At 26.3% G+C, this 24,861-nt stretch overlaps 1 protein-coding gene across 1 annotated transcript; it reads right to left on the reverse strand.

The window, feature by feature from the left end:
• Positions 1 to 2,142: 2,142 nt before the first annotated feature.
• On the reverse strand, positions 2,143 to 24,787 carry LOC111679153. Its single transcript, XM_023440666.2, has 8 exons — positions 24,287 to 24,787; positions 17,765 to 17,890; positions 5,080 to 5,285; positions 4,821 to 4,956; positions 4,531 to 4,664; positions 3,013 to 3,135; positions 2,760 to 2,955; positions 2,143 to 2,665 (listed from the first exon to the last, which is right to left on the reverse strand). The coding sequence occupies exons 2-8, from the start codon at positions 17,826 to 17,828 to the stop codon at positions 2,496 to 2,498; spliced, it is 1,029 nt and encodes a 342-aa protein (XP_023296434.2). The 5' UTR covers positions 17,829 to 17,890; positions 24,287 to 24,787; the 3' UTR covers positions 2,143 to 2,495.
• Between the last annotated feature and the right edge of the window lie 74 nt (positions 24,788 to 24,861).

A 24,861-nucleotide genomic window follows, 5' to 3' on the forward strand; every position in this document is an offset into this window, starting at 1 on the left:
TGACACATACTCACACTCTAATAATCAACCATAGATCATCATCAGTGACAATAATGTTATATTATATAATACATATTCCTATTTATATATATACATGCAAAGATAAATAGGTATTTCCCTTGCTCAAGTAATTTACTTATGTACATATATTTTGCTTGTATACGCCTTCCCCAAACTTACAATTGATGTTATTGTAAGTCACTTAAAGATATGACGTAATGTGAGATTCTCTTCTTTTGAGATATTTTATCCATTCAGCGTAATTTTCTTCAATCTTGCCTTCTCTGTTATGTATTTATTTTGCAACACCTTAAACCTTTGTATTGTTAACGACATTTATTTGAAATATTTACAGCAATATGAAAAGTGCCTTTGACATTTTCATACATTTACAGCAAGTAGTATTTGCCTCAGTTTTGTGTACATAAATATATATATTATTGAATATGCGTTTCAGAATATATATTCCTGTACTATATTTCAAATGGCATACCTTTACAGGTTAGTTTGTATAGCATGTTTTGATGTCTTGAGTGAAATAAGAAATAAAATATGTTTATAAGTTTATTGACAAGCTAACGATAAAAAGGTACATGTAAAAATATATTAACAATAAAAAAATAAATTGACAAAATGTAAGAAAAGATTGAAATACAGTCACATATATTTAAAAAAGAATGACTTCAATTTGAAATTTTTTAATTTTTTTTAAAAAATTTTAAAGAAAATGCATTATTTTTTTTTAAAATTCTTATTATGTGTACTCATTCCTCCACCTATCTACGTAAATTTATTTTTTATTTTAACCATTATAGAAGAAGTGAGGGTATTGTTTTTGTCATTTCGTGTGTATCACATAAACATTGGGACATTAGGTTTATAACTTTTATATTTGGAAATTTTAAAACGGTCCTATCCATTTCACATAGAGCATCAAAATATACATCGAAAAAGTATATTACTTTTATATAAGATTCCGCGGCAAATGCGTTCGATATTTACTCTAAACAGAACTTAAAATTTTTTAATACAAAACTGAAAATTTTCGAAATAAACTGGTGTCATGGTTTGAACAATATATCTATACGGAGAAAAGTCAAGAAAAAGGACAGTGGTTTACCCTTTTTCAAAATTATCTTCCAAAAATTTATATCGTTAAAAATTCATGAACATTTATTTGTAAATTTTTTTACAATCTATTTGCCGCGGAAATTCTTTGCACTAAAATGACCTGAGAAACAGGTTTTCGTTATCAGAACACCTCTGGCTACTACGTAATGATAGGTCTACTTATAACTCGAATGTACATTGTACATACATTCTCTATACTCATTCGATTCAAAGACGTCAGTCCGTTGCAAAATACGATATTGTCTAAAAAAGCTATAGAGTTAAAATTTTCCTTCTTATTGATGCAAGTTGTTTGGTGTTGAAAATGGCATATTCATGTCTATCGGTCTGTCGAAAACGCGAAAACGTTAGGTCTGTAAAAGCAAGAGCGCTGTCCTTCTAATTAATGTAAGTTATTTTGTTTTAAAAAATGACATGATCGATTTTCGATTTTAGCTGAACCTCGTACAAGTGCAATACCTTTTAAACAGTCGTCTTTAAAAAGTCATTAAAGCGATGAAATTTGACATAAACTAATTTCATTCATTCCGATATGCGCCCTAAGTCCTCTAAAGATAATGACATAAAATGCAATTGTGTAAGTAAATTTTAGTATTTCTGAGTTAGGTCACTTGAAATATATTTAAACTGTAAAGCAATAATAATGAATAATTCGATATTCAATATTTTATATTTATTTCAAAGTATCAAAAAATAAATTCGTTAAATTCATGCCAAAATCTCTTACCTTATTTATCAGTTGTCTTTAATTAATAAAAGTTGTTTGAGATTATTTAAAAAACGTTATATCGTTATTTCGCTTTTTTATTTATAATTAATTTGCTTAAAAAATATATTTTAATATTCAAACTAAATGAAAGTAATTAAAGATTATGTATACTTAAATGCATTAATTATTAATTTAAATTATTACGTTTTCTTTTTCATTAATTTGAGCATTTTTTTATATTTTCTTTAAAATATAATTTTATAATTCTAGTATATAGTAAACCATCAATTACCCTACACATGTTTTGTTTTTTTAATATAATTTTTATTATATTTAATTCTTTGGTAAACCCTCTATACATTTTAACACGTTAATTTTATTATACAATAGGAGTTCTTCATCTTAAATAATATTACAAAAAAATATACTTCTTTTTAGAAAGTGGCACTCTATGTTCAACTGAAAATCTTATAAATAAATCAGGTTTATATATTTTTTTGGTTTCTTGTATAATGGCTGTTGATGCTCTTTTTCACATTTTTTGTTTGTTTGTTTTTTTTTCTGTTAAATTTAGTATGCAAGACATCACTTTGAGGTTTCTTTTGAAAAATTAAATTTTTAACAAACATGTATTGATTTGAAATCAATAAGATTTTCATGATAAGTTAAGAAAACAATTTTTTAAATGCCAACACAAATAAAAGAGGGATGTTATTAATAAATTCAAGGAACAGCTAATCAATTTAAGCGATGGCGTTGAATTGGCAGCCGAAGCCCAGGCGGATATTTCAGCATCATTTGAGGGTATAAAATTGTAAAAGAAATCTGTGGAAATGAAAAACAAAACAAAAAAATACATATGTAGATAGGTTTGCAACAAATATTTTCAATGTGTTTGATATAAATAAACAAATTTTACCTTGTATTTGTGTTAAGTAATTATTTTTCTTTCTCAACATTTCGCTGTCCTGCAATGCATATTGATCATAATCCCGATCTGTGGGTATCATATTTACAGTATTTGTACTTTCATATGTGTGATGGTAATCAATATCAAGTATTGTTTTCTCCGATGACTTGTAGTAAATATCGCCAATTTGTGCGGTGCAACGTATCTACAAAACCGGTTTCATTAACAATAATTCTAAAATATCTTAAGGTATTATTCTCACCTTTAGTTTGCCATCTTCAAAATGATAATCATTAATTACAAAATGTATACCTATTGTTGAAGTTTGCATTTCATTGCGTGCATCCTTGTGGGTTTTGTAATGACGTACATGAGATGATTGTATCTAAAATATTAATTTTGAAATTTTTTTATTTAAAGCAAAAACAGTATATATTTATTCTTAAATATTTCTTCATTTGAATGCATTTAATACATGTCCATTGGATGCCAAATTTTATTTACTGCCCTCAAAGTAGAAAAGTTAATGATTCCATGTAAAACGTCAAAAAACCCGTTAATTGAGATAGCAGCAAGAGTGTAAAGTGTATGTAAATTTACTGCAGAATTCTAACTGAATATTGAATTTAATGTGCGTATTTTTAATTTACTCTCATGTAGACACTATCTACTATATTTTCTGCTAAAAGTGCATAAAACAAGTTAAACAAACATAGCACAGGGTATGCAGTAGGGAAATTTATTCAAAGATATCTGGTACTATTTCTTTAAAACTATGTTTATTAATTAGTTTTGTAATTTTTTAATGTGAAAATAATAAAAAAAATTGTAGTAGTTGTTAAAATGAAACACAAATGCAGTTCAAAAATAATTCCATTATTAAATTCCATTTACTTACTCTTCTAAAGAAAGTGAATTTCCAAGTACTAAACGAACGCCTACAGATTTACTAGAAAATCCATTTTTGTAACATTTATGTAAAGTCAATAGTATTTATTTTACTTTTCAGTGATTAATTGCACCAGCAGACCTACAATTCTAGCAACATTATTTCCTCATAAGTTCATACTATTAACGAACATACATTTTATAACTAATAGGTCTCTGTTTAAGTTTTCTATATTTGTAATTTAATAACAATTTGTTAAAAGACTGTTTTTGGGTCTCCCTAATATACATATTTGTATTTATGTTTACGTGCTACTATTTATGCTTAAATACTAGTATACATGCACTAACATACTCTAGTATATGTACATAAATGTCCGTATATCTGATAGTTTTAGTGCGAATATTGCGTGTATAAACTACACAAAACATTATTAGCAAATAGGGGTACTCAAGGGTTTCAGGCGAAAAAATTAAATACAAACATAAAATATCAACACTCTCAACATGTTGCATAGATTACTTGCAACTAAGTCTTGACTCACTATTGCTAACAAAAATACTCTAGTTGCAACTGCAAAAAAATTGTAACAGCTAACTTTATGTATAGTCCAAAACATTTACTTCGTTCCTTTTATTCACATACACCAGCAAGAGAGCAGTGACAAACTAAAATATGTGACATAAATTCTGTTTACAAATACACAAAACACACTTTCCTCACTAGGACTTAAACATCTATGCAAACTTGTATGTAAAATTTTACTAACGATACTTCATTTGCTTCTCACACCCGAAATAAGTTGGGAGGATAGTTGTACATCTACTAAGCAGTGTCTAAAACATGATCAAACCGTACAAACTAACAATCCGGCAAATAGTGAATACTTACCTCTTCATTATTCACTGTCCATGTGAGATTTGCTGCTGGTTTTGAGTGTCGCGATGTACAATTGCCGCGTAATATATCACCAATGTGGTAGCGTGGTCGTATGCCAATGATAAGCGGTGGATTGTGTGGCAGTTCTGAAATGAATATAAAGAACACGCACAAACATACATCAATAAAATGGAAACGAAAAAATGTATTGTAGTGGTTGCAAAGTGAAAAACTACACGTAAAAATGAATATAAATTCTAGGAAATTAACAGTACTGTTTTTGTTGTCAGCTTTATACTCACCTACGACTTCTAATTCGGCAGCAGCAATTAAGGTATGAAAGGATGGTGCATCGGCTGATACCTCACACGAATATTTACCCGCAGTCGCCATAGATGCTGAATCCAAAACCAATTGTGTTTCATTGGAAGCACGACGCTGTTCAAGACATAGAAACAAAAAAATGTGTTATAAACAAATGTATTACAAACAATGTTAATACTATTTAAGCCGTTTTTAATATTGTTTATTTAAAAAATTTTAAACATTTTGTTTACTTACATCAACTCGAACACCTGGCATTTGAAATACTTTTATGGCCGGCTGCTCATTGGGTGTAATTCTATAGAATTCCCTTCGTCCTTTGTACCATTTAACCGAATAAAGTGTGTCATCTTCAATGTCATAGTGACATTTTAATGTGATTTTCTGTCCACGACGCACTGCATGTGGCACTTTTACGCGAACATCACGCAACGCTAAAGATTCTAAAAGTAGCAAAATGAAATTAAAATTTTAATGATACTCTTTATTTTTTGAGAAACGTTTTAAAATTATGTATCTAGTTTAAATTAAAAAGAAACAATTATTTTATTTTAATTTTTAATCGAGTTTTAAATGTAATACAAAAAATCTTCTTTAAAAAAAGCATGTTACATTCAATACAAAATATCTAATATTTTGAACTTTTTGTATATAATTAATAAAATCTTTTACCATGTACATAGGTAAAGGTTCTTAAGATATTGATGTATGTACACATCCTATTGAACATTTGCTTATTTATTTTAAAGTTTATTTAAGCACGTAATAATTGTTATACCTTCTCTCAAATGTGTGTGTAAAATATGTTAATAAAATAACGATAGTTACAGGAAATAAAAGATTTACAAAATATACTTCCCCCAAAGAAAAAGAAAAACTTGTTATGAAAATTGAATCCTTCAGAAATGCCTTGACTGAGTTTATCATTTTTAAATCAATCAAAATGTCAAACAATTTTGTACAACCTTTTTTTCTCTGCCTCTTCTTCAATATCCACCAACATGCGCTTGTAAGAATATTTGCTCGTTTGTTTCATTTAATGTTGTTATTTGTTTCTTTCGGTTGAATTTTTGTTCCTTAATCCTTTTGCTGAAACTTTACTTATACTGCAACGCAGACATATGTACGTGTGTAAATGCCTGAATTTGGTAACATTTATAATGTTTCTTGATTTTACCCACTCACGTCTCTCCTTTTTATTCGTCTTTATTTGCTGCCCTTCATTACACATGCCCTCAACAAACCCATTGTGCGAGTGTTTGCTTTTTTTTTTTTTTGGTGTTGACACATTTTTGTCACAAAAAATTATTTGTCTGTCTTACTGTCTATCTATCCGTCTATCTACTCCTTGTCAGTCATTCGTTCACTTATTTATCCATTCATTCAGTTTTTGCCAGCAGAGAATATTTACCCCTTTTTTTAATATTTATCATGCATTCATTCAATTCATACGAGTACAAGTACAATAACTACAATTTTCCATACATCCTTAACAGTCATGTTGATATGAGACTGTGAGTATTCATAGTGAGTATTCCTTGTTGGTTTTGATAATTCAGTTGCATTTCATTTTGTGGCAATAAAATGCGATTTCATGTTGCGCCTTCTTACTGTCAGTTTTGTTAAAGTTTTTTATATCTCTTTGGTTTTTTTTCTTCACTTTATGCATTTTTATATAAATTTGTATTCAGGTTTTATATATTATTTTTATTTCATTTCATATTGTTGTTCACTTTTTTTATTCTACTGTGTCCTGTGTGTTATCGTCAAGTGCATTAACTTTCTCTTGGCGTAACACATGTGAATCAGATCAGTGAAGGAATTAAATTATCGAAACTGTTATCATTTATAATACTTCTATATTAAATAATGTAGAGAAGACCTAATTAGTTTAGAAAATATAAGATCAACTAAAGATCTTATATAATAATATAATAAAAGTATGAGAAATTACATATTAACGATAACAAGAAAAATTAATATAGATTAGTCCATATACCATTCTATCAAATAGTTTACAGTTTACTGCATAGAAAAAATCAGTTTGCGTTTTATCTTCAGGAAACCATATATCTTTGCGTCTACTGCAATCCTCGTTATTTTGGTCGAAAAAAATTGTTACAATTTTTTAAAAAGGATGTTGTTTTTATTCTAAAGGCTAAGTGGATTATAATTACGTATGTTTATATAATTGCTGTTGACTTAAATATAACTTAAAATTAAAAAAAAAAAAAAAAACTTTAAATGAAAACATACTTTTAAAGCATATTCATGTAGGTGCTTTTTTGTTGTCTGAAAATATAATAAAGTACTGAAAATGTTTGCATTTATAGTGACATGAGTCAACATGTTTAAAGATGTACGAGTTAAATGTAATAAATTTTAAATAAATTGAAATTATTGTAAAACGCTGGAAAGAGAGTTTGTGGGTTGTCAGAGGGAAAACAAAAGCAACACGATAAAAAAAAACAACAAGGAATAAAATCAAGGATAAATACTACTAAAGGGAGCAAAATGAAATGTATAAGCTAATGAAATGGGTTATTTTATCTTACACCACAGATAAAATTGATACACTTAATGTAATTTAAACGCTACAAAAATAATGAAATATTTTCAGTAAAATCTGCCAGCAGTATTTTAAAGCTTTAATAGTTCGATATTATATTTATAGAATATTGCCGTAAATTGTCTGAACTTTTGGGTTTAATGTTGTAACTTTCTTAAACCACATAATTTAAGATGAATTTGTTTTGTTTTAGTTTTGGTTTAAACTTTCAGAATATTTATTGATGTTTTTATATGTATTGAACAGTTATTCAGGGTTTAGGTCAGCCATTGTCTAAATGATTATCGTCTACTTATAAATTCGTTAAGCATAAAAAACATTTAAATTTCGAAATGTTTACTTGGGTTTATTTACGTATGAATATATGTGAGTGTAAAAGTTCCTTTTTGTTTACTTTTTGTATCCTAGTAAAAACCCATATCAAATTTCCAATTCAATAAGCATACAAATATTCGTGTTCGAACCTTTGGGTGACTATTGAACACATCGCCTTTCTTTGGGATTAAATGGTCAAAGGTTTTATTGTTTAAACGTTTGGCGTCTACAGGACTTGGAAGAGGAAAAAGAAATTTAACTTACAAAAAAAAAAACAGATTTGTTTTAGATTTACTGGAAATCGATGTTTAATATTTAACAAACCAAATATTTAGTAGTATTTAACAACAATATATTGGTTATCCAACTTAACGTATAAATATAGTCCTTTAACTAACAAATGTTATTTATATTGTCGTCCTTTATCTAAAGTTGTTGCATGTCTGCATTTAAAACATAAGTGTTGGCCCTTTTTATTTCTATACATGAGTCTTGGCTTGTTAGTATATTCTTTAAGATATTGTAAGTATATTTATCTTGTAGACCTTTATAAGTGCTTCTCAAGTCTTTAGGGAGTTAAGGTTTTTGCAAATAAATAACTAGTTCTTAATTCAAAAAACATACTGTGGAGGAACCGTGGGAATAACTAGATCTCAAAAATTTAAGTCAGTTATTTCCTAAACATAGTATATTTTTTAGGAATATTGCTTAACATTTCATCATGATCCAATCGTTGCTTAGGAACATAATCTCAGAATTAAATATATATTTTAATATTTTCTAGATTTAACTTAGTTTAATCATACAAACATATAACATTTTTAAATAAACTGAAGGATATAATAGAATAATATTAAAATAAAATTTCTTTCGTCTAATATTATTTTAGGGCTACTGTATTTGACTTCTTAATTTTATTGCTTTTAGGCCCTTTTTTGTTGTTATTTTTACCACAAAAAATATGTTTAGGATTATCATGTTGTACATGTTAAGTAGTCCACAATGATCATTTAATCTTTGATGATTGATTTTGATAACATATTTATATACTCCGACTACAAAACTAAACTTTTTCGGCATGAATAATTCTGTTTTAAGATAAACAAACCACATCAATAAAAAATACTAAAAACATTTCAAATATGTATTAAAAACAGAAAAACAAAAAAAAAGCAAACTTTTAAATATTTGTTTAAATCGTCCATTTAAACGGAATTTTTTCCCTATTAAGAAACATAAAGATATGATTTATTATACTCTACCCAATGCGTTTGTTCATAATTTTACCTTTATTGCTCTTAAATTTCTTCATATTTCTTTATTGCAAACAAAAAATCGTTTCAGAACTTAAGAAAATAAAAAAATATATAAGAAAAACTTTCAAGTATTTCATATTAACTGTAATTTTTTGTTGTTGTTTACAACAACAACAACTAAATGGTAAAAACTCTAGGGTCTACTTAGTTTATGTTGTTGTCCTTTAATAAAACACATTTTTGTGTTTTAGTCCTTGAAGTGGTAAATGCGTGTAATAGTTAGAGTATGTGTGTTTGTGTCTGACATATTTCTTTTTCTTTAAAAGTGATGTATGTGTAATTTGTTGTTATGTATGTTTAAATTGTTGTTGGTGTTATTTTCGTGTAACTTTTGTTGGTGTAAAGGAAAACACCGCTCACTCTGGTATCACTGAAACAAAGTGACATTTATGTGACAGTAAGAATATTTTCACATGTTGCTTCTTCAGTTTTGAAGACAGTTAGGAAAACTTATGCTCATACCTACAATCACCCAACAAACTTTGTTAAAATGATTAATTACTTCTACTACAAATAGTTGCACCACATATACAACAAAATACATACATATGTACATATTTAGAATTCATAGAAAAACGTGCGTTTTGGAAACAAAAAAAGGAAGCCATGAGGTTAACCAATCAGCGTAGTGGGACAAATTAAATTCAAACGTAAATTGTATGTTTAAGAATGTTTTATTGAAATAAATTGATATTTAAGTAAAATATTCAATTATAGCGCGACAGACATTTCTACAAAGATATAAATATTACAAACAAGTCATTACGAATGACATTTTAAGATGGTATTTACAAATTGATTAAGGGTTTTGTTGGCATAAAGTATTTTAATATATTTAATTAAAAATAAATATTAAAAATAGATACCACTTAATTAAGGTAATTAAAATAAAAGATTAAAAATCTATTGAATCAATTTTTTCACACAAATCAAAAGAAATAAGGAGAATAAAATTAGTAAATGACTATTAACTGTACTCGAATATTTTTCCTAGAAGTTGATATTACTTAAATATGTTTAAATTTTATAAAACTATTTATTTTATTTTCAAAAAAAGCTGTATTTGTTTCAAACAATACTGATCATATAGAATGCTTAATTTTATTCAAATAACTGCATTAATAGAAAAAAATCCAGTTTAATACTTAATATTTTAAGAGTATTCTCACTTCACTCCATTACCAACTAAAAAGTATAAATTGTATTATTGCAGCCACGAAAATTTATTCTTATATCCTCAAAATAATTTCCTTTTTAATAGTCTTATTTTTCTCCTCATTTAAATGAAAACTTTTTATATATGTATGTACTTTTTTTGATTATTTTTTTACTTTTTCTTTTCCCTCTTTCTAAAACCCACATAAAGTTTTAAATTTCTTGGATTTACACTAAATTAAACTTACATTACATTCACACATATTTCTGCTTAAACTGGTAACACATTTACTTGATAAGTAGGGGTTTGTGTGTTAAATAATGTACAAATAAAAAATGTCATAAATGAGGTCATATTAAAGTAGATTTTCATTAAAAGTTAAAGTTTAAAGAAACAAACAAATGCAATGGTATAAAAAAACATCCCTTCTTATTTGACTTTGTTTTATTTTTTCAGTATAAAATCGATGTTTACACTTGACATCACCATCATCGTCATCACCATTGACATAAGTAAGACTTATAAACAAGAGAAATTGTCTTTAAGTAAATTATTAAAACAGGAAATCACAGTTGATGGTGTGAGTAATCAAACATATACATCTTTATAAACAATAGCACATGCATTCTCTATTTATTTACAAATACATACATATAAAGAAATTATAAGGGTGAATTTTGAAAAAAAAGAAAATAAATAAAGTAGTTTATGTATGTATTTGGGTGTATATGTTAAAGTATGAGTCATTTATAATTTTTGTTCAAATTAAATTGTATAGAAATCAATTGATATATAAATATTGACTGCTAACTTTTATTTATATTCAAGGGTGTGTTTATACATCAATGAATTACTTGTCTTTACATTAGTTTGTCTACATATGTATGAATTTACTTAACAAATGTATTAAAGTTTATGTGGGTGTTCTTTGTATTTATGTTAAACATTCATATTTTCTATGTTAATTTATTTTTCTTTGGTTGTGTGTCCTTTTTGGATTCTGGAGGGAGGTGACCAAAGATTATCTTCTTGTTAGAATTATATAGTTTAGAAAGTTTTTTTTAACTTTATTTCATTCGACAGGGTGGGTTAATTTGTGTGTCAAACAATTTATAAAAGTATTTGGCTATGTATGTATAATCATAAAGTTTAAGTACACTATATAAATATTTGTATATTAGTTAGGGTGCCCAATGGACTACTTATGTAAAGGAATATCTCAATAAGCCCTCTGTTAACAACCACTGAAAGAAATCATTATATATTTGAATTTGTTCTCCAAAATTCTCTTTAAAAATTAATTTGATATTTGCAATAGCACTGAAATTAATTAAGGATGCGTTCGAAGCAGTAAAATATTGATTTTGTAAAACAAAATATTTTTGTCCAATTTTTAAACCATGTAAGCTTTTCCTTTGTTATTTGTATGGGGACTATGCGAAAACTGGACCGATATAGCTTATTTGTAATACCAAATACATAAAAGGTATATTTGTAAGAAAGTTTAGCTCTTTCCGTGTTATTAATTGTGGTTAAATTGCCGATTTTCTTCACAAATTATATCAAAGTCAGGATTTACAATTGCTGAAACTGAAGACAATCCCAAGAAAAAAATGTTTTACTCGCATTCAGTTCTTAAAAGGCTGTTTAGTCCTCGGGACACTCTAAATGTTTATTGACATATGTATATAGGAACACAGTAGTAATCCAATTTATAAGGAAAGGACATCTAAAATATTGTAAGTGGGGTGATAAAATATTCCAAAATTTATATAACGAAAAGAGTTTCAGTTGATTTAAATATTAAAAATATATATATAAATTTGATTGCATCGTGTTATAAATTTATAAATAACTAGTAATTTCGAATACTGTACTAGTTTGCTTCTTCAAAAGTTAAAACTATAAGTATTGTTGTTTAAAACTTTTTGGAACAAATTAAAACATTTTATGTTGACATAAATATATGTAGTTATAAATTTTCTGTTTTATGTAAAAAGCTTTTTATTGTGCATTAAGATAAAATTTTTAATTGAATTAATTACATTTATAATTCTTATTATATATATACCTATAGTTATTCACAGATACATACACACAGAAAAAAGATTGATTGGAAATCGGCTACTATGATAAATATTTAGTTAAATTAATTAAAATTCTATTGCTGTTATTAAAAATCAGTAAAATTAACAAACTTTCTATATTCAGTACTAAAAAAACATAATTAAAATCGAATGGTGGTTTTAACAATTTCCATATCAATAATTTGAACTGAATTGTATCGGTTATTAAATTTTTTTGTAAATTCAGTAAATGAAGCCGATTTTAATTTAGAATTAAATCGTCAGAACATCAAATATTAGTCGTTGCAACTGAAAAATAGTAGAGAGTTAAAAATATTGAGCACTGCAACCAATTATCAATGGAAACATTATTTAAAATTGAATGATGATTAGAGGAACCAAATTCGATGTTCACAACCAATAAGTTGGTGATTTTAGTTGACGTTTATAAAAATATATAAAATAAAATGAATTTATATTTAAAAAAAGCCAAATTGAATTTGCGGATAAATAAAATCGGAAAGATCGGATAGAAAAGGTAATGTTTAATATATTTTTTATCTTCTAATATATTTTGTGTTATTTAAGTTTTAATAATTTTACAGCCGCGGAAATGTAGTACTCCTTTGGACATGTTGGACAGGATGAAGAGCAAAATTTCCGACACATAAACATCAAATTTTCATCATCAACCATCATCTTATATATCTATATAAGTTTTGCAAGTTTATTCATTCATATTTTATTGTAAATATTTTAAATAAAATTAAATATATTTTAAAATACACAAAATCCACAAATTTGTTTTCAATAAAAAATATTTCAGTTGCAAATACCAATAATTTCAAACCACATTACCGAATAAATAACAAAAATAGTTATGTACACCACATATTCAGTTATAGTAACCGAATTTTTCAATAATTACAATCGAATTTTGGTATAGTTGTGAGAGCCGACTGAATTCGATTGGAAACAAATTCGGTTATCACAACGAATCTGTTTTCTCTGTGTATATGACAAAAATTACTACCATCCGCTATGCCAAAGCAATTTGATAATTTCAAAATGTCAAAGATCAGAAAATATTTCTTCATATTGTTATTAATATATTCCTTTTTTAATGGATTTGGAAATACGTAGTTTCAATGAGAACATAATGTTTTATATTATATAAAACATGTGATTTAAAGAAACTAATAAAAACATAACAAATAAATAAAAATGTGAACCATATAATATTATTGCAACGTACTTTAAAACTAATAACATTTTTATGTCAAAATGTCTAACAATTAAAATTGTAATTAATCCTGCCTGTGTTTAAGGACATAATTTCAAAATCCATCAAAGAGCAAAACTTTATACACTTAATAAACAGCTAAATGTTAACAAAATACTTACACACAAAAAGTCGTAATAAAAAAATTAACCTAATCTAAACAAGCACCAACTCACACATATAAATAAATAAAAAACATGAAACAACTAAATGCCAGCAATTAAATATAAATCAAATACTACTCAGACACAATTAGAAATAAACGAACGAACAAACCTACACAATCAAAATCACTTCAATATAAGAATACATATTTATGTAAACACACACATATATATATATACATATCCATGTATTAACCCACCTAGGCATTTGCACACATATACAATGCTACATACATATGTATGTATGTACATATAACAAATAATAAAACAGTTTAACACCGGGTATTGGACACAAAAACAAACAGAAAAAAAACATTTTCAACTACAATACACCCACTCATACATACATATGGTGTTAAATAAATACAACAGAAACAAAATACAACAATACAAAATAAAATGAAATTTACCATGGCACAAACATAAAGGAAATGTAGCAGGAAACCGTGGCAAATAAAGCAATTACCTACCATGACAAAACTATAATAATATTAAATTATTAAATAAAATATATACACAAACAACAATAACAGCAGCGACAAAAAAAAATAAATATAAACACAATCATACAGCTTTTTATTATCAACGACATTGATTTATACACACAAACGTTCAAATATGCACAAACATACACTAATGCATTAATTTAACTTTAAGGGCTAAAGGTTTATTCAGGTATTTGTAGGGGTGACAATATTTATGAGTGTCAATGTACCCTACAACACTATAGAGTGGACGGCTGTTTTGACGACTGCATTTAAAAAAATTACTCCTTTAATATTAGACCATAATTCTTCTGAAAATCACTTTCTGATTTTATTAAGCCAAAATGCTATTTTATAAGGGTTTGTTAACCGTATAATTATAGGTCATATCTTATGAAAGAAACGACCACCTAGTTAAGTCCAAATGATATTATTTTACTTTTCGGGCCGTTGATATAAGGAAATAAACTTAATTGAAATGAATACATTTGAAAACGTTTAAATACATGTTTCATAAATTATTCCTTCCAAAGCGTGATTCGGGAAATTTGGAGTAATGAATGATCATTATTATACTTTCTAGCTTTGATTCAGTAGCATAAAGAAATGAAGATTATATACATATATAGTGTATTATATATAGATATTTATTGGTTACCAGACAGTTATCGAAATTCACTGATATAATGATTTATTAGTTCGGGCATTGCCAACTATAATATCTTACTTATTATACACTGTGGTAATAGTGGGAGATTAAGTGAATTATTTTTTATATGATATTTGACCACTTATAATGAACAATTATTAATGTATAATCTAATTAAACATTAATTTATTATCTACATAATTTTAATGTAACTAATTTTTATTATAAGTTTGTGATAATAAACAAGTGAATGTGGTAAAGTTTTTAGTATAGTTTGTAAGTTTTGTAAAATTGCTTATATACCCATGTATATAAATAGTTAATATTGATTGGGATTTTAAAACTAGTAACTAGTTCCCTAAAATTATCGAAAAAATATTCACAGAAAAGTCTTATGAAATTTTAATATTTTTATGGATGAGTTGTCCAATCGGTAGGTTGTAAGTTTCGAGATGTGTCAACGAAGTCGTCGTTTCGTCAAATTTTACCAAATCACAACGACATGTAACTCGATTAAACAACTAACTTTTTAACAAAAACTGTTTAGCTAATATTAAGAGAAACTTCTTATTTGAACCACTGTCTGACTTTAGCTTATAAAATAGATCTAAATACATACATGTAAATTTGGTAACGGGAGGACATTTTATTATATTTTCGTTTATGCTTCTTTTTGCTTTTATTTAAATAGTGTTAAAAACACATTAGCACACGTTTTTGTGGTAATAGTAGACTAAACCAATAGACGTGACTTGATATAAATCTAATGTATCAAAAACAATAGTCTGTGTAAATCTATTCTACTCTATGTTTAATAAAAAAGGAACTATACGAATAAAAATATTTCATGTATAAATGCTGCTATATATACATATATACATGAAAATATAGTATGTTTGTATTTCCTGTGGTGACTATAAAATAGAATAAAATCATAAATTTAAATTAGAAAATGAAATAAAATTTGATTTTTTCCAGCCTCCGAACAAACACCAATCAGTTAAATGTGTAAGTGTGTGTATGTATGAATATTTTAATAAATTTTCTGTGCGTTGTTGAAAATTAAATTTGATTTGTATGTAAATACGTAAGTTAGTCAGTAAAAGTATGTATGTACACAAATAAATGTGTTAAAACACGTGTATACATTTATTCATATTGTTTGGTTTTACACCTGATACTATTTATTTACATACATATGTATGCATAAGTTAATAAGTATGTGTTTTTGTATATTTACATATGTATGTGTGTGTATAGTTTAAACTACCTTGAATATCTTGTGCTTTTTCATTTTCCCTTTTAATATTATATTTTTTAATGTCGCTGTCTTTCTGACAATGAAATCCTTTTTGGGTCATAAATTGCTGTGATATTTATATGTATTTCAAGGATCGTACTTAATAAGGATTGCTTTATTCTTCATACTTTTTTCTCTTTTAATGCTTAAATTGTAACAATACAATTTTTCGTGACTGTTGGAGTCGTTATTATTACTGGTGTCATAAATTATGTTAATTTATTACAATTTTCATGTGTGTATGAGTTTAAATGAGCACAGTGGTCTGTGGTAAAATTACATTGTTCTTTATTAAATGAATTTAAAAAATTTGAAAAATCTAATTTGTATTTGTCAATATTGAAAACATTGTTTTTTTGAAAAGATTTCTTATTTGCCAAGTAAAGTGTAAAACTTCTAACGGCTTTTTAATCTACTGTTATCATTAAATGTTTATTTACATGTTTTTACTTTTATGTTTAATTTCCACGCATTTCCTTTACGCTTTGTTTTTGTTTGCCGTTTCCCTTAACACTTCCGTTGTATTAAGTTTGTCTTTGTTTTTTCTTACTTACATAAAGCAACGCAGAATTTAAAAGTTTTTTTCTTGAAATTTTTATTGTCTTTTTGTTAAGTTGTTTGTCCATCTGTTAGTCCGTTGATTATTTCATCTGTGTTTTTGTTTATATTTAAAAACGTTTTAATTTCCTTTTCTTTCGCTTTTGCCTTACTTTATTTATTTGTTATTTGTTTTTAACTTTAATGTGTTTATTTTTACATCTCTTTTACAGTTTTTCTATAAACATTTACACTTACTTATACGCACAAACATTCATGTGTATGTATATGCGTGTAAAAGAGCTTTAACGGAAGTCATTCTTAAGACGTGATTGCATTATTATGTGTCTTTAAACGAAAAATTCTTTCACATTTTCGTACCAAGTAAACAATATCATTTTCACTACGTTATTTTTTAAAAGATTTAAGAACAATATACAAGAAAAAAACTTTCTTACGCCAGAACAAACACAGAAAATGTTTAAGAAAAACAATGACAAAAGTTAAGAGATGATGGAGCAGATGAAGAAAACAAAAAACGAACAAAAATCTTTTAGAAGTATTAAAGGATTTGGGAATGTAACCATTTATTCCGTATCGAAATCTAAAACCCAAAATGTGTGTAAACTTAAAGAGAATTTTGTGTATGAGGGAAATCTATTGACATTTTTTATAAGTCTTATAATATTATTTATAGTATTACTATATTTTTAATAGAATATTTGTGTGGTGGAATATACAGAAAGTTTATTTCTTTTAGGAATTAATATAGAAACTTTTGACAATCAACTATATATATAGTTGGTTGTAGTGACATTTACGAGTTAACCAATATAAAAAACAATAGAAGTCAATGAAAAGAAATAGTTTTTAAAATATTTACAGGGGAAATTGAAATAAGCACAAACATTTTTAGTAAAATCATTACGAAAAAAATTTCGGCAGTTTTTATGTTGACTTATTTCTGTATATACATATATATATTTATTATCTTGTTATTCGTACTCATTATCTATATTAAAACAGTTTTAGTAAAATTTTGCATTATTATTTTCAGTATTTTTTTTATATATAAATACTTACCTTTTGTAATTATTGCCATTAGTATGATCCATATTAGTTGTGTTGTACTATATACAGCTTGCATTTTACTTCTGTTTTTAGAATAGAATTTATACACTTTTTTCTGTTAGCAAAATTTAAAACTATCTGCAATGAAACAATAATTTTGAAAAATCTTTAGTATTTAACAGAAAAATAACATATTTAAATTGTAGACTACTATTTATGATAAATTTTAAAGCAAAGGTTTGATAAGAAGTTTCCATAAATATAACTACGAAACAAAGAGATATTTAAATTTACTTTTAGTTTCTATTTGTTTTTATATATACTTTTTCTCTCCTCTTTATAACCTTCCTTTGAAGTAATGCTAAGAGTTTTTTCTTGTTAAAAAATACAAAAAATTAAAAGGAAATCTTAAAATATGAAACATAAACTAACTATACATACATATGTACATATTATCATAAATAATAATAAATCAATGTTGCCTGCAACTGTATTCTTACTATTTTTAGTTGTTGTATGATGGGATTTTTGTTATAGTATATAGTCATACATATGTATATAGACATAGATAGTAGAAACAGCGAAAGTACTTTTACGTTTGCATAAACATAAATATAAGTCTGCATACATATACAAAAATGTATGTATTTACATTCTAAATCAAATTGTTTGCATTAAGGTTAGACGTTAGATACCAAATAAGTTCTATAATATTTGTTGAATAAAAAATCCTATAAATACTTTAGTTGTATATAAGATATTATAAAGATTTAGTTGTGTTTGCATAGATATAAAGTAAGAATTTTATATTTTACATTTTATCTCTTTTATAGTTTAAGAATTTATCTTTTGTAGTTACACTCATTAAAAACCATTTGTTGGTATTGAAAGAAACATTAAATGCTTACAAAATATATGAATGTACTGGGGAAAATCGGACTATGTTTAATACACCATGTCAATAACCTTCATTTTAGAAAATGACTTTATTGAAAATAATAAAATTTTAAATCTTTGGTATAAGTTAGTTTTGATTGAAAAGCAAATATGTGTATTTAAAAACATACATTGATCTGTTTGTGTGTCTGTCTATCTATCTACCTGTCAGTCAGTGATCACTAGGTTTATGCTATACAGCTTAATATGTAAATGTTCCACTTCCAGATCCCTTACAAACTCCCCATTATTTCATAATTGTTTTTTGGCATAAAGTTTCTATAAACAAAATTCCTCCTCCTTGGCGACGATCGGTCGCCAAACATTAAATTCAGTAGCAGTATTTTTAAATATTTTTTGAAGTCTTTAAAAAAAGACACAGGATCACGAAATGAAAGTTGGTAGAGACATTTATTGCTATATTCGTATCTTTTAGCCAGCGTTAAAATAATTTAAAGGACCTTGAATGGGCGGTAGGGTCAAAGATGGAGTGATCCTCATAAAATTTGGTAGAAAGATTTTGGCTCATATACTTGTACTTCTAAAACAGCTATGACCGTTTAAGCTGTTTTTTGGAGGTCCACTTGTATGGGGGCTATCCGAAAATGTGGACCGATATTGCTCATTTTTAATGCCAAGGAAACCTTATCAATAGGGAATATTTATGTATAATTTAAACTGTCTAGCTCCTCCCGAATGGTCTCTATCGTAATTTCTACAGACGGACGGACATGGCTAGATCTTCTTAGAAATTAATGTGAACTTAGATAATATATTTTTGTTACAAACGAAATGACAAAATTAATATAAACCTTTTTTGATGGTGGGTATATTTTTATAGTGTCAGACGTACAATATTATCTGGTTCGTGTCTAACGTTTTTTTTCTCTTTTTGTCGGACGGTGTAATAAGGCCGACCATGGCCGACTAAAGTTTTTTATTTGTATTAGTTATACACACTATTTGTAGCTGCTATTACCTAAAAGTAGGGTTAGGAATAATTTATGATCCAATTTGGATTTTTTAATTAAAAAATAATAATAATTATTTGCAAAATAACAAATCTTTTAAAATAATAATAAAAATCAAATTCGCTTTAAAATATATTTTTACTAACATATTTTCACTAGCGTATAATACCATTCCATTTAACAATAAATCAGCATGCATGTCCAAATAGAGAAAAAGGATTTATTATTTATATGCATATACAAGGTAACTAAGAATATATAATAACCTGTATTAAAGTAAGAAAAAAATATGTATTTATTTTGATCAATCTTTATGTGAATAACAAAATAGAAGCACCGAAAACAAATCACACAGAACAATTGTTAAAATATCCATAAATATATTAAAAAATATGTTCAATGTTATCTGTTTCATTTAAAACTCTTAAATATTATGTTTGATTTCCTAATCCCAAATGTAATTACATTTTCAATGACCACAGTAATTTTAAAGATAAAATCCAAACAAATATCAATAAAAATAGCCACTGCAAGCAAGTGTACATAATAGATGCAAAAATTTCTCTTTATACTAACACACCTGTGACATTGTTAAATAATACATTCATGCAACATTCTATGTAATTGTGTGGTAGAGGAGCATTGATGGTGATTATGAAAAAAATGTATTTTTTTCATTTTCATGTTCGTTTTTATGTTTTTTTTATTTCTATTTATAAACATTAAGGGATTTAGTTATTTTCCATTTTCTAGCAATTTCAGAAAACCTGTTAAGTATGCAACAATTTTAAAGAAAATCCTGTAATTTAACATTAAAGTCTTAATGCATATACTATGTATGATGTCATATGTATGTTGTTGCAACAATGTAATAAAAATTTACAAAATATAATAATGGGAAATTGTAGCTAAAGATGAGTTTAAAGGTTTTTGTTTAAAAATTGATTTTTTTAGTCAGACTTAGTTCTTAGGTTAGTGATTGTCACATGGAATTATAGTTATATATATAATTATATATATATTCTTTAATGTTACCGGGAGTTATATTCAGTATTTATAAATGTTTAATAAAATTATTAACGTTGCTTAATTAACCATAAATAAGCGATTAATATATCTATAAGTAATTAGTCTCGCTTAAAATATTTATGTATATATTTTAATCATTAATCGCTTCCCTTTAATATTCTTGTTTATTCTATAATTTTTACTTGTTCTTTCTAATAATATTTTGTGTTAAACTGAAACATAGCAAATTTGCTTTTTAAACTTTGCTTTTAAAATCTTATTAGACTATAAAGTCAAAATCTTATACAGCATTAAAATGCGTTAAAATATTTGACAAGCTGTGATAAATAATAACAAAAAAGAAACAACAAAAAGTAAATATATAAAAACAGAAAAAAATATCTTTATGAATTAGCACTACTGGCTCCATCGAGTTTCCACAGTTTGCCACCATCTACAAATAATAATTTTTTATAACCTCCCCAAGCACTAAATAAAAAACAAAACGAGAAAAACTTTTACTCTCAAATAAAAAATACACAAAAAAATACCTAAAAAATAGCATTGAACATCTAGACCAGATGAAAAAAAGTTAAAAAGAAAACCAACAACCACAAAATATTCCATTTAAAAAACGCGTAAAAGAAAACTCACAAATACGATTGCGAGTGTTACACAAATTCACAATAGTACAAAATAAACAAATAATAAGAATAAAAAATAAACTAAAAAGTATTTTCATGATGAAAAAGTTCAACAGCAACAAAAACAAATACAAAGTGATAATATTTTCTTTTACTTAAATGAAGTAATTCTAGAATTGTAAAATTTTTATAAAAAATTTCCACGAAATTTAACAATTTCCACTTAATTTTACCAGCATTGTAGTAGTAGTTTGTTCACTTCCTCTTCCAGGGATCAAAATTAGTTTTATTTTGAATTTTTAAAGAAAAATTTAAGTTTTTATGTAATTAAATTTATATTTTTTTTCTAGCAGAAATGTTCATTTACTATCAATGAAGTAATCAGCGATAAGTTAAACAAACGTATGTAATAGAGTATTTTAGATCCCTGTAATGTTCTTCATTTCTTTTTAGCTACTTAGTATCTTTAGTAAAATTCTGTAATTCTTTTTTGTAATTTTATTAACATTTTCCCTTTTTATGTATTTTGGTTGCAAGAAATGCCATTTTGAAGAGAACAATAATTTTGATGAAATTATTTAACAAATTTATAAAAATGAACACGTCAGAATGTTATATTCGGCTGTGCCAAATCTCATATACCCACTGTCAAACCGTATGCTGGAAAAGGATGCCCCATAAACATTACTTTGATATTTGAAATACGCCTTAAATCAATTATGGACTGAAATATTTTGAACTAACAAAATATTAATTAAAAAAAAAACAAAAAAAATTTGTTCAATTTTTAAACTGTGAGAACCGATACTCATAAAATTTTGTACAAAGATTTTGTTTTGTATAGAACTTGTTTTTTGCAAATTTCATCGCTTCACTCGTATTTTTAAATAAGGAAAACCCGAAATTGTAATAACCAAAACACTTTCATGAGTGGAACATTTTATGGGGTTTGTTATAGTTCAGTTCTCATTAAATTCGGAATTATGTTCCTAATTGTAAGCTTTTTTATGTCAAATTTCATGACTGCACTAGACATTTTCTGAATCCTGCCCAACAAACCTTATACGATGGGTAAAGTCAATTATTCATCTTTTAGAGGACCACTTGTATGGGTGCTATCCGAAAGTGCGAACTAATATTGCAATAGAGAATATTTGTGCAAAATTTTAACTGTCTAGCTCTTTCTATATCGTGATTTAAACACACAGACGGACGAACACGACTTTTTCGTCTCAAAATTCACTATGGACCCAGAATATATAATATATTAGGTCTATAACCAATATTTTGATGTGTTACCAAAGGATTGACAAAAACAATATATTTCTCATCTTTTTGATAGGTATAAAAAAGAGAAAATTTTGTTTTGCAATCATAAAATTCTATTATTTTTAGTTTTATTTTAATTTTATATATGATTTTGATTTTTTGTAGTTGTTTTTAAAAATATTACTCATGGTATTATATAAAATAAACAAAAAATTTAAAATTGACTTTTTAATTGAAAATGGTTTATATTGAGAAAACGGATTTTAAAGTTTTGAAAAATTCAAATTTTATATGAAATTCGCATAAGTAGACCAAACCCCCGATTTGTGTTTTTTATAATATACTCGTATATGATGAAAAAGTTGTTCAACTATGTGATATACATCCTTTGATGACTCTGACGAATTTTGTAATGATCGTGCCTCATTGTAAAGTCACCTATCAGAAAATTACTTAAAAATCCGAAACTTGCTTAAATAAATGTAGGGTATCAGCTTGTCGGCCTCGCCTGATTATAATTTCCTATTTGTTCTCCATTGAATGTTATAAGTAAGTCAAACAATAATACCGGTTTATATATAATTTTTTACTTGTTCTCCATTGATTGTTTTGGGTCAAACAATAATACCGGATTATATACAAAATTTCCGATTCCATAGTCTATAAAACTTATAACTTTAATTTGTAAATATATTTAAGAATTTGCTATTGTTATCTTTAATATTTTCCTATCTTTCCGACAGAATATGATCATCTGCTCCCAAGTGAAGCGTAATACAAAGATATTCAACAAGGTGTGAATTTTTTTAATAGTTTTAACTGGTGTTGCAACAGGTCTTAGAGCGTTGTCATGTCTGACCGTATGTTTTGAGACCAATGTACGCAAATTGATATTTCTGAATAAATAGGACCTTAGAAGAGGGATATTTGCTTTTGGTAAATTTTTCTGATTGGCCGCGACTTTTCCATTTTATGGTTTCATGCAAATTCATTTAGTAGCCCGCCTAATCCCTTTTTTTTAGGGAATAAGTCAGCTCGAAAACGTTGCAATTAATATGTTTGCAAACCATCGTCGTAGAGCAATGCTCTTTTACGATTTTTGTTTTACGTACCAAGTACACTACATTTGAATGGCACAAACCATATCTTTGACATTCGTGAATGCAATCAACGTCTCTTTTACAAATTAAACATTTAAAGCAAAATATTTTAAATTTGATAAGTTCGGATTAAAAAAAAAAAAAAACAAATAACAACAATAATTATTAAAATATGATTTCTTATCTCCCCTAATGTTTTAAATGTTTTTAAAAACAATATTTTTGTTTTTGTTATTTTTTGTTTTTTTTATACTTGTGCATAAATATGTATACATATGTATATTTAGCTGTTATAAATACAACAATTATGAAAGTAATGTGACATGACCGACTATATGATACACTACACGTATTATAAGATTATTTCATATATGATTTATTTTTTTTTTTATTTAATAAATCATTTGTGTCCAATTTTGTTTTAATTCAAATATCTTTAAGCAATTAATTTTTTATGATATAAAATTTTGGTGTATTCAATTTAAGTAAACCTTATCATACATTAATAAGCCGGAGATGTCCCAACGATTCATAATTAATAATCGTGGATTAACGTGGTAAGGGTTTTTAATTTGTTATTTAAATATTTTATTAATTTATTCATACCTTTTGTTAGGTTTTCCGATTAGCAGGTATTAATTTTTTCAAATATGTTCCACTTTTAAATATTATGTTATTTTAATTTTAATATTTTTATTTATATCACATTAAAAACGCGCACATTTAAAACATAAACTAACAATTTATTTAACTTTCCACACGATATTTATGCTTGGACTCTTCAAGTTGCATTTGTAAACTTTGTTGAAGAATGTTACCGGCACGTAACCACATTATTAAACATTTAAACAGCCATAAGAAAGATGCAAGACATTTTAGTTTGCCCACAGAAAAAAAAGAACTGCAATATTTCAACAATTTGGGTCAAACATTTGAAAAAGAATAAAAAACCTTAATAATGTTGTTGTAAGAAGAAATATATTATTTTCTTTTTTGTTTTATAAAAAACTATTTTAACCGTTTAAATGTAGTTAACGAAATGCACAATTTGTACGATTATGACCCGGCTACTTTTCTGGTGGTTAAAAAACACAACCTTTACCAATAAACTTAAAAATTGAACTGATTTTGTAAATCACAAACAAGGGTAAAGATGTGTGCAAAAATAATGTCAAAGAAGA

This window comes from Lucilia cuprina, chromosome 2, assembly GCF_022045245.1.
Source record: "Lucilia cuprina isolate Lc7/37 chromosome 2, ASM2204524v1, whole genome shotgun sequence".
Taxonomy (NCBI): Eukaryota; Metazoa; Arthropoda; class Insecta; order Diptera; family Calliphoridae; genus Lucilia; species Lucilia cuprina.